The 17,094-nt window shown below is 50.4% G+C and overlaps 2 protein-coding genes across 2 annotated transcripts; both read right to left on the bottom strand.

Moving 5' to 3' along the window:
- Positions 1 to 1,263: 1,263 nt before the first annotated feature.
- LOC128846835 (olfactory receptor 958-like) lies at positions 1,264 to 2,196 on the bottom strand. The gene has a single exon (XM_054046073.1). It carries the CDS (start codon positions 2,194 to 2,196, stop codon positions 1,264 to 1,266), a length of 933 nt encoding a protein of 310 aa, XP_053902048.1.
- Positions 2,197 to 7,937: 5,741 nt separating this feature from the next.
- Positions 7,938 to 8,855, bottom strand: LOC128846919 (olfactory receptor 958-like). The gene has a single exon (XM_054046190.1). The coding sequence runs from the start codon at positions 8,853 to 8,855 to the stop codon at positions 7,938 to 7,940; it is 918 nt and encodes a 305-aa protein (XP_053902165.1).
- Positions 8,856 to 17,094: the final 8,239 nt, after the last annotated feature.

Raw genomic sequence — 17,094 nt, 5'->3', positions numbered from 1 at the left:
AATCAGTATGGAAGGTAATTTTAAGGGTAATCAGATTCAAAACACAGAGGATTCCCCTCTACACAAAACTTTAAAGTTACAAAAAAAAACCAGGTATAAACCTCCCTCTTAACTTAGGGAAAATTCACAAGCTACAACAAAAGATAATCTAACGCATTTCCTTCCTATTACTTACAATTTGTAATCTTAGATGCTTAGTTCAGATATGGCTTTAGGACAGGGGTTCTCAAACTGTTAGGACCCCTCAGGGGGTCGCAAGGTTATTACATGGGGGGGTCGTGAGCTGTCAGCCTCTACCCTAAACCCTGCTTTCCATCCAGCATTTATAATGGTGTTAAATATATTTTAAAAGTGTTTCTAATGTATATGTGGGGGACGTCGCACTCAGAGGTTTGCTATGTGAAAGGGGTCACCAGTACAAAAGTTTGAGAACCACTGCTTTAGGAGATGTATTTTCCCTGCCCTGGTTCCTCGCTGACCTGGAGAGAACAAGACAAAGAGAACAAAACAAAAACCTTCCCCCAGAGATTTGACAGTATCTTCTCCCCTTATTGGTCCTTTTGGTCAGATGCCAACCAGGTTCTCTGAGCTTCTTAACCCTTTACAGGTAAGGGAGGGATTTTATGCTCCCCTTAGCTGTATGTTTATGACAGGGGTCATGGTGGAAAATCAGCTGAACGTGAGCTCCCAGGGCGATGCTGTGGCCAGAAGACCTAATGTGACCCTGGAGTGCATAACTGAGGAATCTCGAGTACGAGCATAGAGGTGATTTTACCTCCCTGTTTGGCACTGGTTCGACCAATGGTGGAATACTGTGTCCAGTGCTGGTGTTCACAATTCCAGACGGGTGCTGATAAATTGGAGAGGAATCAGAGAAGAGCCATGAGGATAATTGAAGGATTAGAAAACCTACGTTATAATGATGGACGTAAAGAGTTTGAGCTATGTAGATCTGTGTAATACGGGCAAGATTTTCAAAGTCCTCTACAACATTTGGATCTCCAATTCCTATTAATTTGAATACAGGCTGAGTGTGCCTGTCCCTCAGGCAGCTTTGAAAATGCAACCTCACAGCATGTCAAAGACAGCTCAGTATTTTTAGGAGCATTTCTATGACTTGTAGAGATCCACAAAGATAGATAGGGGCTGTGTGGTGATGGGGAGAGACAGAGAAGCTCACAAGAGCCACAGAGCTGCCATGCAGATGTATTTCTTGATGTATTTCCAAACAGACCCACATGCTACCCCTGCAGCTGCCGCACATCAACGTGGAGGCATTTGACCCCCTCTCAGTTTTCTCAGAGCCGCTTTCACCTCCTTGTTCCTCAGCGTGTAGATGGCCGGGTTCAGCATGGGCGTGACCACGTTGCTGAAGATCTGCACAGGGGTCACCAGCACATTGCTCAGCTGGGGCTGAGTGTAGATCAGGGCGCAGGGCCCAAAGAACAGCATCACCACCGCCAGATGTGAGGCACAAGTGGAGACTGCTTTGCGCCGCCCTTCGGCTGAGTTCATCTTCAGGACAGAGTAGACTATGAGGATGTAGGAGGTGAGGATGAGGAGGAAGCAGGTCATGGACACCATACCAGTGTTGGTGAAGGTCACAGTCTCGATGACGTACGTGTCCGCACAGGCCAGCTTGACCACTGGGAAGATGTCACAGAAGAAATAGTCCACCACGTTGGACCCGCAGTAGGGCAGCGTGAAAGTCAGGCTGGTGAGGATGGTGGCGTGGAAGGAGCTGGTGATCCAGGTGCCAGCAGCCAGGAGGGCGCACACCCTCTGGTTCATGATGAGCAGGTAGCGCAGCGGGTGGCAGATGGCCACGTACCGGTCGTAGGCCATGACAGTGTAGAGCAGGCACTCGGTGCTGCCCAGGAAGTGCCAGAAGAAGACCTGGGACATGCACCCACCCAGCGAGATGGTTCTACTCTTCACCCAGAGATTGGCCAGCAACTTAGGGGTGCTGATGGAAGAGAATCCAAGGTCTACAATGGAGAGGTTGCAGAGGAAGAAGTACATGGGGGTGTGCAGGCGGGGGTCAGCGAGGATGGCTGAGAAGATGAGCAGGTTACCCAACAGGGTGCAGAGGTAGAAGGTTAAGAAGGTGACGAAGAGGATGGTCTGGAGGCCGTCGGTGTTGGGGATTTCTAAGAGGATGAAATGAGTCACCACAGTGTGGTTGACCAGCCCCATGTGGGACTCATTCCTGGGGTAGGGGAGAGAAATAATGCCAATGAGTTACTGAAACAAACAGACCCGTCATTCTATAGCTGCAATGCTCACCCTTCCTTCCACTGCCCCCATGACTCACCGTCATTAGGAGTGATGTATATTTCTATCAGTGTAATGCCAGCTGGGGTCAGGGTCTTAATGTGCTGGCGCTGAATGTAGAGAGAGAAAGTGTCTGCCTTGAAGATCCTACAGTCCAGAGACGAACAAAGGGAACGTCTATTCTATTCTGTTATAGTCCAGTTTCTTCTTTTCTCTCCTGTCCTATTCCAATGTCTTCAATTCTATTCTATCTAGGCCCTTGCCCCACCTTTATCTTCACAGTACCACGGGGCCTTCTGTTTGTGGCTAAAATTTCTCATGTGGTTTCTTCTTTCTCTCTCTCACCCTCTCCACAGAGGTATTACCCTGTGTGCAGTGCAGTGCTTTCTTTTGGAAGGCCTTAGCTGTTATAAATACTAGGGATGCTAATGTTTCTGTTAAGGAAGAGGAGGAGGATGGAAATTACAAACCAATGAATGTGGGGAAGAATTGTCCCAGCTTTGTTAATGATGTGAATTGTTTGAGGTTTTTTCCTGGGGTTAGAGAGAGAAGAAAAAGGAAAAAAGGAGAAGGGGAATAGCCACACCCAGAGGTGCTGGAACTTGGGAGGCTGGGGGGCAGCTGCAACCACTGGCTTGACGTGTTTTCCATCATTTCCAGCGTTCACAGTTTGGTTCAATGGCTCTCAGCACCTCCACAACACAAATGGTTCCAGCGCCCCTGGCCACAGTTCGTCATCTGCTCGGCCGTGATCAGCAGGCTGGGCTCTGGGGATAACCTGCCAGAGGGATTTTTAAGGTGAGATTTGAAGGACAATAACGAAGTGTCTGTTTGCATTTGGCCGGGGAGTTTTCCCTGTGCAGGAGAGGCTGGGCTGAAGGGGAGACGCTGGCGGGTTGGGGCTGTAACACATGGAGAGAGGGAGATAAAGGATAGATACACACAGACAGACAGACCGGTAGCCAGGCACACAGAGAAGGATGGACGGATGGCTGGATCGATTTCTCTCTAAAGAAAATATTGGGCTGACATCTTCCTCGGCGCGAGACAGAGACTGGCAGATTCAGAGACAGGCAGAGACTGAGGGACAGAGCGAGAAGGACTTTACCGAAGCAGGAGTCTTACACTGGCTGCATTGGGAGGGGCCGCTCCAGCTGGCTGGAATTCTTCTTTCTGTCCCCGGCCGGCCGTGACTCCTCTGTAGCACCACCCAGCTTCCTTATCCCAAACGGCCCATCGCCCAGGAGAGGTGCACAGCCTGGGCTCTTGGTATCCAACCCGGAGACCTAATCCGCTCCGAAGCTAGCGAGGGCTGCCACAGCGTATCCCCCACACTGCTGCCGAGCCCCACGGCTTTCTCACAGCTTCCAGCCTCCTTACGGCTCTCCATGGTCTTTAAATCCCCTTTGGGCCCATCGGGACCAGGGCCCTGAATCCCGCCAGGCTCCCCGGCTGAGACATCGGCAGAGTCGCCAATTAACGGAGATTCTGCATCATTGTCCATAACGCTCATAGTCCCCCGGGACCAGGTCCTCCGCCGGCATCAATAACTGTAGCGCCATTGAACTGAAAGAGCCAGATCCCCCGCTCCACCGGGGTCCGGATTCTGCTCTCGCTCCCCCTGACCTGACTCCTGGGGGACTCCATTGGATTCCCTGGGGCTGTTTCCCCTCTCAGCCGCGCGCTCTGGTGTAAATCAGGAGTAACTCCACTGGGATCAAAGGAGCTGTGTAGATTTCTACCAGCTGAGAATCTGACCCCGACATTGTAAGGGGGGAGGGGACGTTCATGCTGGTCTAGGCTCTCCTGCCGTGTGACACACGCCAGAGAATTCCCCCCAGGGGTGTGAAATAGGAGTAACCTGGGACAGAGGTGCAGCTGGAGGCCTCTGAAGCCAACAGAGCTTTGTCCTTGGTTTGTGTCCCCTGCTGTCCCCCTGCCCCTTCTCTGTGTCTCTGTGCCCCTGTGTGGTTACGTGTGAGGGTGAAATTCACCGCTGTGCGGACAGAGGGCAGCATACGTCCTGGGCACCACTTCTCATCACTTTTCACAGTATAGCAGCCCCCCGCCCCAACTCCGTGAGGAGCCTGGCACTGTTGTTCTGGGTGCCGCTCAGCAGGGCCGCCGTGGGGGGGAGGGTAAGTGGGGCAATTTTCCCTTGGCCCCAGGCCTCGCAGGGGCTCCCATGAGAATATAGTATTGCAACTTTTTTTTATGGAAGGGGCCCCCGAAATTGCTTTGCCCCAGGCCCCCTGAATCCTCTGGGCAGCCCTGCCGCTCAGACAGAGTCAGACAGGCTTGGCCATTCAGAGTTCACCACCTAAATAAAGAATTACCAGCCCCATTTTACAAGGGGGAACTGAGGCACAGAGAATTTCAGGGTTTGATTGTCAAAGGAGCCAGGCTCTCAAAACTCATTCAAGTGCAGTGGGCATTGGACACTTAATTCCTACTGGCTTTTTGAAATTCTCAATCTGATCGAGTTGTGTAAGGTCACAAAGGGAGTGTGTGGAAGAGCTGGGCATCTAGTTCAGATTTCCTGGGTTCCAGTCCGAGCATTAGCCATCACACCCTCCTCTCTACATCGGGATGAATGTCACTCGGCTTCTTTCTGGGCCTCACGCGTGTTCTCTTACCCACCCCTTTGCACAATCAGGGGTCAGGAGAAAGGGTCTTTAGTGGATTGCAGCTGATTTAAGTGATCGAAAGTTGTTCCTTCACTAGTCAGGTAAGAGGAATAGACACAAGTCTCATCTTCCGTGGGTGAATGCCAGGTTCATCAGACGCAAGTAATGGAATTTTCCATTACTTGCGTCTGATGAACCGGGCATTCACCCACGAAAGCTTATGCTCCAATACTTTTGTTAGTCTTAAAGGTGCCACAGGACCCTCTGTTGCTTTTTACAGATTCAGACTAACATGGCTACCCCTCTGATACATAAGTCTCATCTTGCACCTCTACTGTGCATCTACACCAGGGATCGGCAACCTTTGGCACGCGGCTCCCCAGGGTAAGCACACTGGCGGGCCAGGCCGGTTTGTTTACCTGCCGCATCTGCAGGTTCAGCGGATCGCAGCTCCCACTGGCCGCGGTTCACCACTCCAGCCCAATGGGGGCTGCAGGAAGCGGCGGCCAGCACATCTCTCGGCCTGCACCACTTTCTGCAGCCCCCATTGGCCTGGAGTGGTGAACCGCGGCCAGTGAGAGCCGCAATCGGCCGAACCTGCGGATACAGCAGGTAAACAAACCGGCCCGCCCCGCCAGCGTGTTTACCCTGGGGAGCCGCGTGCCAAAGGTTGCCGACCCCTGATCTAAGGGTTTGGCGGTGGTTAGCTACATTGCTGGGAAGCTCTATAGTGTAGACAAATCCATCGACACCACACAGAGAGGGATGTGAGAGAGACAGGGCTAGATTGGGGGGGCTCCAGCAGTGATCTCATCGATCCATTTGTAGTGTCCCAGCACCGCAGTTGTAATAAGGCCCCTTGCAATTCCGCTAATCGCTATCATTTCCCACTCTTCTCTGGGGGGTGTCTTACTTGGGAGCCAGGACGAGGGGGCAGAAGCAGATGGTATAATTAATCTCTGTAGCTATGTTATCCCCAGCCCAGTCAAAGCATCCCACAGGGTGTAATGGCCATTGGGATTAATTAAAACATTGACATTTCTAATGAGTCCCCAGGCTGGGCCTTCTCACTGCACTGGTACCAGGCTCACAAGTTATTCTTGGTTTCCATCAGCTGAGTTCCGTCTGTCATTGCCACACACGCCAGAGCCGGAACTGCATTTGACTATTTTAATTTGTATTATCCCTATTGTTATCATGGGTGTTATGCAGGACCTACAATCTGGGACTGAGACATGGGCCCCTTTGTGCAACACCCAGCACAGATACAGATACAGAGACACAGTCCCAGCCTGAATGTGATACATATTTAATAGCTGAGAGTGACGAAGGATTTAATTATCCGTGTATAACAGATGGGGAAACCGAGTCACAAAGTGATTTAGTGAGGTACTCTAGGTTAAATATGGAGTTTTCTACAGGGTCTGAACTTGAACCCAGATGTCCTGTGTCCCAGTGCTTTCCTTAATTGCAAGGTAATGGCTGGCAAATAATTACCAAGGGCTCTTTAAATGTAGCTGTTTTGAATTGATACAGTTCTCAGTTTCAAAATACTACAGCCGCCAGCTCTCCCGGCTTCTCCCTTTACAGACGCCCAATACCACAGCTTGGAGGTCAGTGGAGGTTTCCCATTGTCTATCAGAATCTATTGTGGTTTTTCAAATTAATGTTCACAACTTGTACCATGATCTTCCATTCCAGGTTTTCTTCTCTCAGTCTCACCAGAGTCTGGATTTGTGGCTCCTTGGAAATTGGTTCCCTGGACCAGTGCAAAGAAACAACTGAGAAAATTCAGGATGAACCCAGCAGTGCGAAGAGGGCGCTGCGGTGCAGGGAGTGGTGCAGGCAGCTCAGTAGGGGGCGCTCTTCCCTCGGCGTCACGGCTGTTTCTAGGGCTGGATGTTGGGCTCACATGCGCTGTTCTGCAGGGAGATGTTATCTACCCAGGTTCCTTTCGCTTTTTTTATTTATTATATTTTCATTTAAGGGCACAAGGTTAAAACTCACGTCTGAGGAGTCAGTGATAATTCTGAACAGTACGTTATTGTTTCTGTTTTATGGGAGGCCTGGAGGCCCAGGTGCAAGGGGGGCTGCACTGACACACAGAGAGAGACAGCAACTGCCCTGAAGAGCTTACAACAGAAACGGGGGGAGAAAGGAATCATTTTTACCACAGTGTCTCAGGTGGGGAACTGAGCCCCAAAGAGATGACATCATTCGCCTCACTTCCTACCTAGCCCACAGAAACCCAGCCATAAATGTATTTACTTCCTGCCTCACCCAAACCCTGGGTAACTTCATTGACTTCATGTGTCACCTGAACCCTAACGTCACCCAGCCGCCCTGCCTCAAACCGAGCAGAATTCCTTTGGCCTTTTCCCTAATGCTAACCCTAGGCTAACACCAGTGTCCTCCTCCCTCACCCTGGGGAAACTCCACTGATGTCCCTCTGAACCCCAACCCTGGAATAGCTCCTCTGACCTCCTCCCCAGTCGGGATCAGGATTGCTGGGTAAGGAGGCGCAAGCAAACAATGTGCATTTCAATGCAGCTGAACGTACACACGTACATCTAGAAACAAAGATCTGAGGCTGCGCTGGGAACTCTCTCCTGGGGAGCCGTGACTCTGAAAATGTTTTGGGGGTCGTGGTGGAGAATCAGCTGAGTGTGATCTCACAGTTTGGCACTGGTGTGACCACGGGTGGTACACTGTGTCCAGTGCTGGTGTTCACAATTCCAGAAGGGTGCTGATAAATTGGAGAGGATTCAGAGATGAGCTGTGGGAATAACTGAAGGATTAGCCATAGCAGCGATGTAAGTACGGTGATTTCAAAGGGGTTCCACCAGCAGAGAACATGAGATTTCTAAAAGCCAAAACGTGAATTGGGTTTCCAACTGTCACTCTTTCCATGGGAGTTGGGTGCCCACAAACCCTTTGTGCCTTTTAAAATCTCCCCATTTCTTCCAATAATTTCATTCCCACAAGGCTAAGGGGGAAAACATTTCATTTCAGCTAGCGATTTTTGCTGGGCTGCCTTTAGCCACCTTTCATTTTCCTGAATGCTGCCTTGACTTCCTTATTCCTCAGCATATAGACCACCGGGTTCAGCATCGGGGTGACCACATCACAGAAGATCTGCATGGGGGTAGCCAGCACATTGCTTAGGGAGGGCTGGGTGTAGAGGAGGGCGCAGGGCCCAAAGAAGAAGCACACCACTGTCAGGTGCGATGCGCAAGTGGAGATGGCTTTCCAACCTCGCTCAGCGCTGCGCATTCTCACCACGGAGGCAATGATCCTGAAGTAGGAGGCAAGGATAAGGAGGAAGCAAGTCATGGGCACCACCCCAATATTGGTGAAGCTCACAGTCTCGATGACATACGTGTCCGCACAGGCCAGCTTGATCACCGGGAAGATGTCACAGAAGAAATAGTCCACCACATTGGACCTGCAGTAGGGCAGCGTGAAGGTCAGGCTGGTGAGGATGGTGGCATGGAAGGAGCTGGCGATCCAGGTGCCGGCGGCCAGGAGGGCGCACACCCTCTGGTTCATGATGAGCAGGTAGCGCAGCGGGTGGCAGATGGCCACGTACCGGTCGTAGGCCATGACGGTGTAGAGCAGGCACTCGGTGCTGCCCAGAAAGTGGTAGAAGAAGACCTGGGACATGCACCCGCCCAGCGAGATGTTTCTACTCTTCGCCCAGAGGTTGGTCAGAAATTTAGGGGTGCTGATGGAAGAGAATCCGAGGTCTAGAATGGAGAGATTGCAGAGGAAGAAGTACATGGGGGTGTGCAGGCGGGCGTCAGCGAGGATGGCTGAGAAGATGAGCAGGTTGCCCACCAGGGTGCAGAGGTAGAAGGCTAAGAAGGTGATGAAGAGGATGGTCTCAAGACCGTTGGTGTTGGGAATCCCTAAGAGGATAAATTCCGACACCACGGTGCGATTCTCCATTTTCATGTGTGATGGCGTCATTCCTGGAGACACAGAGATTATGGAACCAGATTAGCAATCTCAATAAATCATTGTTTATTTATCCTTTTGCACCCCACAAGCCTTAATTTCAAAAGGTAAATCTTTCTAACCAGCCTAAATTTGGTGAAAGTGAGTGGAGAATCAGGACTCTTATATTTGGTTGCTTTTGTACAATTCTACTTGATTCTATTCAACTATCCTGTATTCTATTCAGTTCTTATACCTCATCCATCATCGTGGCATCAGAGAGACAAAGAAAAATTAATAAAAGCAAAGCAAATTACCATGAATTGTAACATGATCTTACCTGACTCCTAGGTGCCTTCACAATGAGTGTACAAGGCAGAAAGGAAAGCTCCAAAATGCTTCAGCATGATAATGCAAATTTCTCCTCTGTATGTGTATATATATAGAGAGAAACTGCATATTGAATGGGAGAGAGAGGGAAAGTTTCAGAGAATTTAAGGCTCAAAGGGTCCATTAGATTATCTAGTCTGACCTCCTGTACATCACAGGCTGCTGACTTCCAAGATATATACCCCACACTGAGCCCAATGATTTCACTTAAACCAAAGCACTTCAGTTCTCAAAAGACTAAACTTCTGTGACCTCAGGCAGTGAACAGGAGAGACCAAGGAGCCCGCAGTGCCTGAGGCAGGGAATTGACAGAGTAAGGTCTGGTCTATACTACCCGCCTGAATCGGCGGGTAGAAATGGACCTCTCGGGGATCGATTTATCGCGTCCCGTTGGGACGCGACAATCGATCCCCGAATCGGCGCTCTAACTCCACCAGCGGAGGTGGTAGTAAGCGCCGCCGACAAAAAGCGGCAGAAGTCGATTTTGCCGCCGTCCTCACAACGGGGTAAGTCGGCTGCAATATGTCGAATTCAGCTACGCTATTCACGTAGCTGAATTTGCGTATCTTAAATCGACTCCCCGATCTTAGACTACTAAGATCTGTAGTGTAGATGTACCCTGAGAGACTCAGATTATCCCAGCAGGTGACCAACCCCTCCCACCCCTCCGCCTGCAGAAGAAGGTAAAAAAATCCCAAAGGTTTCTGCAAATCTAACCTGGGGGGAAATTCCTTATGCACACGAAATCCGAGCAAGAACCAACCAGTCAGGCATCTAAACTTGAGTGTCTTCTGTACCAGGTCAGAGCTCCAGTCTACCACAGCTGACAGACAGACAGAGAGAGAAATGGAGCGAGCAATGGAGAAAGAAAGAAAGAAAGAAAGAAAGAAAGAAAGAAAGAAAGAAAGAAAGAGTCACAGAGACAGAGTGAAGGGGAGGAAATGGACAAGAAGGACACTCCAGTAGCTCACGCTCTGTGCCTCTGTCGAGAGTCACACAGTCACTGGGCAGTGGAAGTCTTTGGCTCTTTCTCCCCAGTTTGCTCCACCTGTATATATGGAATCAGATCCTCTAAACCCAAACGGTCTGAGATCTGAGCACAGCTCTTGCTGTTGGGACTTGGAGATGGTCTCTCTTAATGACAGAGGTTACAGGCAAGACCTGCGTGGTGACAGCCACCACGGTGACACCAGAAGTGTTCGTGATCTCAAGCTACAGGAGCATTTATGCTGTTCTGGGGGCTGGCCTTTGGGAGCTGAGCCCTTGGGCAGCTCCCCTCTCCCAGTCTGAGCAGAGGGAGCAATTAACCAGCCCTTTGCATCAGCTATTTTCCAGTTAGTAGCTTGGGATAATGGGCCACCTGCATTAGAGGAAGGTGTGAGAAACCCTGCAGGGGGCAGCCATGGGACGAACTGCCAAGAGTGGAAGTGTCCCCCTACCCCCATCAACTGGAGATTGCTCTAGACCCTGAAGCAGGGGGATTTTTACACCTTCGACTGCTAAAGGAAGTGTGTAAGTGAAGCACTATTTTTAATCAAGGCACTACATGTCCTCTAGAGAGTTTGGTTGGTAACACAGTGCCAAAGGCGTAGAACAGGGTAGGGCTGGGAGTTTCAGAGGAATTTAAGGGAGTTGGTACTCCTATCCTATTGAGTTGGGTACCTCTCTCCCTTCAGCTCCTCTGAGAATTCCAGCTTAAAAGACCTTATAAAAGTCTTCCAACACCAAAGGGTCCTGGGCATCTATGACAGGTTCGGTCACAGAGACCCCCTTGGGACTGTCACCTGAAGTGCTGAGACTACCTCTGAGCCTGTTTTCCCTGCCAGCTTGGGACTCCAGAACCCTGCCTTGTTGAGCCAGACACGCTAGCCTGCTGCAACACAGACCCAGGGTCTGAACCACACGCCCCAAAGCTGCAGACTTTAACCAAAAACTGCTCAGCAGGTCACCTATCTCCAGCACCCAGACACCCAGTTCCCAATGGGATCCAAACCCCAAATAAATCTGTTTTACTCTGTATAAATCTTATACAGGGTAAACTCATAAATTGTCCGCCCTCTATAACACTGATAGAGAAAGATGCACAGCTGTTTGTTCCCCCAGGTATTAATCACTTACTCTGGGGTAATTAATAAAAAAAGTGATTTCATTAAGTATAAAAAGTAGAATTTAAGTTGTTTTGAGTAATAACAGACAGAACAAAGTAAGTTACCAAACAAAATAAAACAAAACATGCAAGTCTAAGCCTAATATATTAAGAAACTGAAGACAGGTAAATCTCACCCTCAGAGATGTTCCAATAAGCTTCTTTCACAGACTAGACTCCTTCTTAGTCTGGGCCCAATCCTTTCCCCTGGTACAGTCCTTGTTAGTTCCAGCTCAGGTGGTAACTAGGGGATTTCTCATGACCGGAACCTCCTTTGTTCTGTTCCACCCCCTTATATAGCTTTGGCCCAAGACGGGAATCCTTTGTCTCTCTGGGTCCCCACCCCTCCTTCTAAATGGAAAAGCACCAGGTTTAAGATGGATTCCTGTACCAAGTGACATGGTCACATGTCACTGTAAGACTTCATTACCCACTTGCTGGCACCCACGTGTACAGGAAGGCTTAGGAATAAGCAGAGCCATTTACAACCAATTGTCCTGGTTAATGGGAGCCATCAAGATTCCAAACCACAATTAATGGCCCACACTTTGCATAATTACAATAGGACGTCAGAGTTATATTTCATATTCCTAGTTTCAGATACAAGAATGATACATTCATACAAATAGGATGATCACACTCAGTAGATTATAAACTTTGTAATGATACCTTACAAGAGACCTTTTTCATAAAGCATAGTGCAGTTACACCATATCCACACTTACAAACATATTTTTATAAAGCATATGGAGTGCAACGTCACAGCATCCATCCAGCAGTTAACTCATTTAGCAGTTACCTGTGTTCAGGGGTGTGCATGAAAGTACATGTATGTATTTATGTGAACATATGTGGGTGAGATCCTTAGCTGGTGTAACTGGTGTAGCCCCATTGGAGTCAAAGGAGCAGATCCCCAAGGGGTGTAAATTGGTCATAGCCTCCCTGTGTCAGTGGGGCAGATCCCCAACGGGTGTAAATTGGTCATAGCCTCCCTGTGTCAATGGGGCAGATCCCCAGCTGACGTGGATCAGCATGGCTTGTCCAGGGAAGGCAGCTATGCTGTGAACAGGGGTGGCAGGAAGCCAGGCTGCATGTTTCTGTGCAGCTGGCACCTGGATTCCCCTCGCTGTGTCTCTCACTGCGCAGTAGTAGATGCCGGCGTCGCTCAGGCTAGCTCCATCTCGGGTGAGGTTGGTGGAGCGGGAGGCCTTGTGCACAGCCATGGTGAATTCTCCAGCGGTGGAGGAGCCGTCATGCCCAGTCCCTAGAAAGCTCGGCACCCCCTGGCCCTGCTGGGGCTGTTTGTACCAAGACATCATGTCATGGGAGGTGGCGTTTTGGCTGCATGGGATCAAGATCCTTTCTCCTTCCACTCGTGTGATCTGGGGCAGCTGGAAAACCTGGGCCAGGGCCCATCTCGGAGCCACTGCGGGAAGAAAGCCAAGAAGTGAGAGAGGAAGAACCGGTCACCGCCTGGGAAACTCAACCTTCAAATACAGGCTGGAAACACAGGGAAATAGCTGGAAAATCCCACTCACCAAGGATGGAAAGCAGAATTGAGAGTGTCCTCATAGTGGGACGAAAACTTCATTTGCCTTCTCCCACAACCTTCAGGATCAAACCTCTCTGTCTCCACACCCGCCCCCCTTACTCTCTTTCCTTGCCTCCATCTGCACATCTTTATCAATGGGACTGTGTGTCACTGTCTCCCTCTGACACCTGCCAGCCAGCCTCTTTGACACAACGATCAACCTTCCTGTTTCACACCCATGCAAACCACATGCCCACACAATGCAGACAGTACACACACACACACACAAAACACAGATGGTACACGCTCACACAACACAGACACGCCCACACAACACAGACATGCACACACAACACAGACTCGGACACACAACGCAGACGGTACACACGCCCACACAACACAGATGGTACATGCCAACACAACACAGACACGGACACACAACGCAGATGGTACACACGCCCACACAACACAGACAGACCCACACAACACAGACGGTACATGCTCACACAACTCAGAGGGTACACACATACACACACACACAAAGACTCCACACACACATATACCCTGAGGGGCTGTCTACACTAGGATAAAAGGTGTATTTCTAATACATGGTAGCTGCCCATCTCTAATATCTGTCTGTCTCTATCATCTCTCTCACTGGCTGGCTCTATCATCTGTCTGTGTCTCGCTCTCTCCCCCTGTCTCTTTATTCTCTCTGACTACTCAGTGCAGGCACAGATCCAGAGCCCGCCCACCCCGTTTTGTGCAGAGACCCAGGCTGCCTTCCATCTGGGTGGGTCTCCGCACACCGAGATATCCGGCGCTGTCCCTCCCAGATCCCTGGGGGGCCGTGTCATTCCCCACGTGTAACTCGGCAGAGAGTCGCCCGAGTTCCTTTCTGAGCTGGGATTTGTCCGGATGAACTAGCATCTGCGGGGGCTGGTGTGGGAGCTCCCGGTACCAGAAGAGATACGGAAAGCGATCGCTGGTGGAAGAGTTACACTGCGCCCGCTGGGACTGTCAGGGCAGAAGGGGACTGGAACACTGGCTCCTTCTGACCATGGCTAGAAAGACAAGGATTCATTGTTACACTGCTTTCCCGTGTCTCTGGCTAGCCATCCCCAGGGACACCCTCCCCTCCCTATCTATCCCTCTAGGCCCAGTTAATATCTATCCATCCCATACACACCCTCACCTATCTATCCATCTGTCCTTCTACAGAATCTAGCCTGCCTATCTATTTACTATCTATTCATTCTTCCTCCTTCAGTATCTCATCTAGCTGTCTGTCTGTCTGTCAGTCTATTCGCTCTGCCTTGTCCAGGGTCTTATCCATCCTTCTATCTAACCCTGTACAATTTCTCTCTCTCTCTCTCTTGCAAACCATGCAGACTTTTATTCCTCTTTTTGTTCCTGTCTCGCCATCCGCGTCCCTGTCTCTCTGCCCTTCCGTGTCTGCTGTTCCGTCACTGGCTCAGGACACTGGGCAGTTTCCCCTCTGACTCCAGTGGGGACGCTTGGTAGCCCAGATTCCCACGTGGTGAAAGCCGCCCCTCACCAAGCTTTGCATACCCCACCAGGACAGCCAGCCAAAGCAAGACCATGTTGCCCTTTCCCCGCTTCGTGGAGCTGAGTCGTGGCAGAGGGTGAGCCCTGTCTTAAAACTGCTGCTGCTCTCTAGGCCTTGAGGTTTGCATCTTTGCATCATCCTTTCTCCTCCCCTTTCCAGTTCAAAACAGCGAGCAGAGCGGGCCCCAGAGCCCGCGCCTGGAACCCTGCACTCTGTAATGGGGAGCTCTGTTAGAGAGAGAGAGGAACACTAGGATTCAGGAGACTCAGGTCCTTCCTCTGCCACTGACTCCTTGTGATCTTGGGCAAGTTACTCGGTGTGAGATTTGCAAAGGGATTTGGGTGCCCAAGGGAGCAGGAAAGAACCTCAAGGGATTTTCAAAAGCACCTGTGCAAATTAGGTTCTTTACTCCCTTTGAAATCAATAGGAGTTAAGTGCATAACGTTTCTGAAAAGTCCACTCAGTGCCAATCAGCCTCTTCAGGTGCCTAAACACCTTTGACAATCTGGCCTTTAGTCTCTATGGGCTAGATTCTTAAAGAGATTTAGGCACCTAAGGTACCTAGTGGGGTTGTCAAAAGGGCCTAGGTGTCCAACTCATTTTGCAGTCAGTGGGAGTTAGGCACTAGGGGCATTTGAAAATCTCACCCAGTGCCTCCATACCTTTAAGCTCTGGCCCTGTCTCATCTCCCCAGCAGTGAAAGGGGGATCTAGCCCCTCTCTGCCTCCCTGGGGGCGGTGAGTCTAAATGTATTAATGCTTGGAAGGGGTTTGGAAGCTGTGGGAACTAGGTGCTACCTAAAGTGCAGGGGGATAGGGGGGTTGAGGAGGAGGATGGTGCTGTGGAATAGGCTCCCAGCCCATCTCTGTTACCCCTGCTCTACACACACATTTTGTAGATTGAACTTTGGGTGGGTGGGTGAGTTCTTCACAGTCTAGTTATCCCAGAAACATTCTGAATGCGGAGGAGGCTCTGCTGGGACAAGGGGGCCTTGTCCTGGTACCATTGGTTCTCCTCCCATTCAGCAATAGCTATGCCAGGATAAGCCCCTCTGTGCTGGTATAACTGCATCTGCACTGGGGCAGTTGTACCACTTTGCAATTATACCAGACTGGTTAAAGCACTACAATTTATCTGGCTCCCCATTATCTGAGTACCTCAAAATCGGCAATGGATCGAGCCTCACAATGCTCCAGTGAGGCAGGGCAGGGAAGTACTATGCTTGTTTGACAGATGGAAACTGAGGCATAGAGCACCAGGTTTGTAAAGGTATTTAGGCACCTAAAGGGATTTTCAGAAGTGCCTAGGTCCAATGGGAGTTGGGCACCTCTGTGCTTTTCAAATTCCCACTTGGTACCTATCTGCCTCTGGAGGCACCTAAACACCTGTAAACATCTGACTCCAAATGGCGTACCCAAGGTCACACAAGGAGTCAGTGGTGGGGGAGGCAATTGAATCCAGATTCCCCAAGACCCAGACTGGCACGCTGACCCCTGGACCATCCTTTGCAAGGGAGCACAGTCAGCCACAGAGCCTGGGACATTTTCAACGAGGCCTGGAAAGTGGGGTACGGGGAGTCTCCTCTGGTGTAAATCAGCCTGCACCCAGGGAATGCAATGGGCGCTGCCCCAGCTAACACGTGCTGCAGTTCAGATCCTATTAAGCTATTCATCAGCTGACCACTTGGCTTTATTCAGAGCCCTTTCAAAGGAGCCTGAGGGATTTAGGCACGCGATTCAATGGGAGTTGGGTGCCTTTGACCCGTTTGGAAATTCCAGCCTTCAGAACCAAATTGAAGCCATGTGAGAGACAAGCCTTGCCTGCCATCTAGTGGTTGATCCATCCCAGTTCCATCTCACCCAGGCAGAGCTCATACCGGGGCTGCATTCCCTCACCTCTGACTCGGCACCCTCCTTAGTCTCATCATGTGCGGTAGCACCCTGGAGTCTTAGCCACCAGGGCCCCACTAGGCTCACTGCTGTACAAACACTCACTGCCGCTAATCCCAAGTCGTTCTCAAACACGGCCCCTCCCCAGTCATTCCACACCATGGGGATTCGCTTCCTGGAAGAAATGTGGGAAATGAATGGAAGGTGAACTGCACCTTGGACTGGAAATCAGCAGTCAGAGGTGGGCAGGTCCAGCTCCCCCACCCACTTCGGTGCGATACCATCCACATCTATCTATCTCCACACACCCCCTCTATCTATCTATCCATCTATAAGAACAGCCATACCGGGTCAGACCAAAGGTCCATCCAGCCCAGTATCCTGTCTACCGACAGTGGCCAATGCCAGGTGCCCCAGAGGGAGTGAACCTAACAGGGAATGATCAAGTGATCTCTCTCCTGCCATCCATCTCCATCCTCAGACAGAGGCTAGGGACACCATTCCTTACCCATCCTGGCTAATAGCCATTAATGGACTTAACCACCATGAATTTATCCAGTTCTCTTTTAAACGCTGTTATAGTCCTAGCCTTCACAACCTCCTCAGGTAAGGAGTTCCACAAGTTGACTGTGTGCTGCGTGAAGAAGAACTTCCTTGTATTTGTTTCCAGTTCCGTGTGCAACACAGAGCAGGGAGCCGTCATGGCAACGCCGATGGCTTGTCACTTGTGC

This window comes from Malaclemys terrapin, chromosome 12, assembly GCF_027887155.1.
Source record: "Malaclemys terrapin pileata isolate rMalTer1 chromosome 12, rMalTer1.hap1, whole genome shotgun sequence".
Classification (NCBI taxonomy): domain Eukaryota; kingdom Metazoa; phylum Chordata; order Testudines; family Emydidae; genus Malaclemys; species Malaclemys terrapin.
This window is presented reverse-complemented; position numbering and strand designations above follow the sequence as displayed.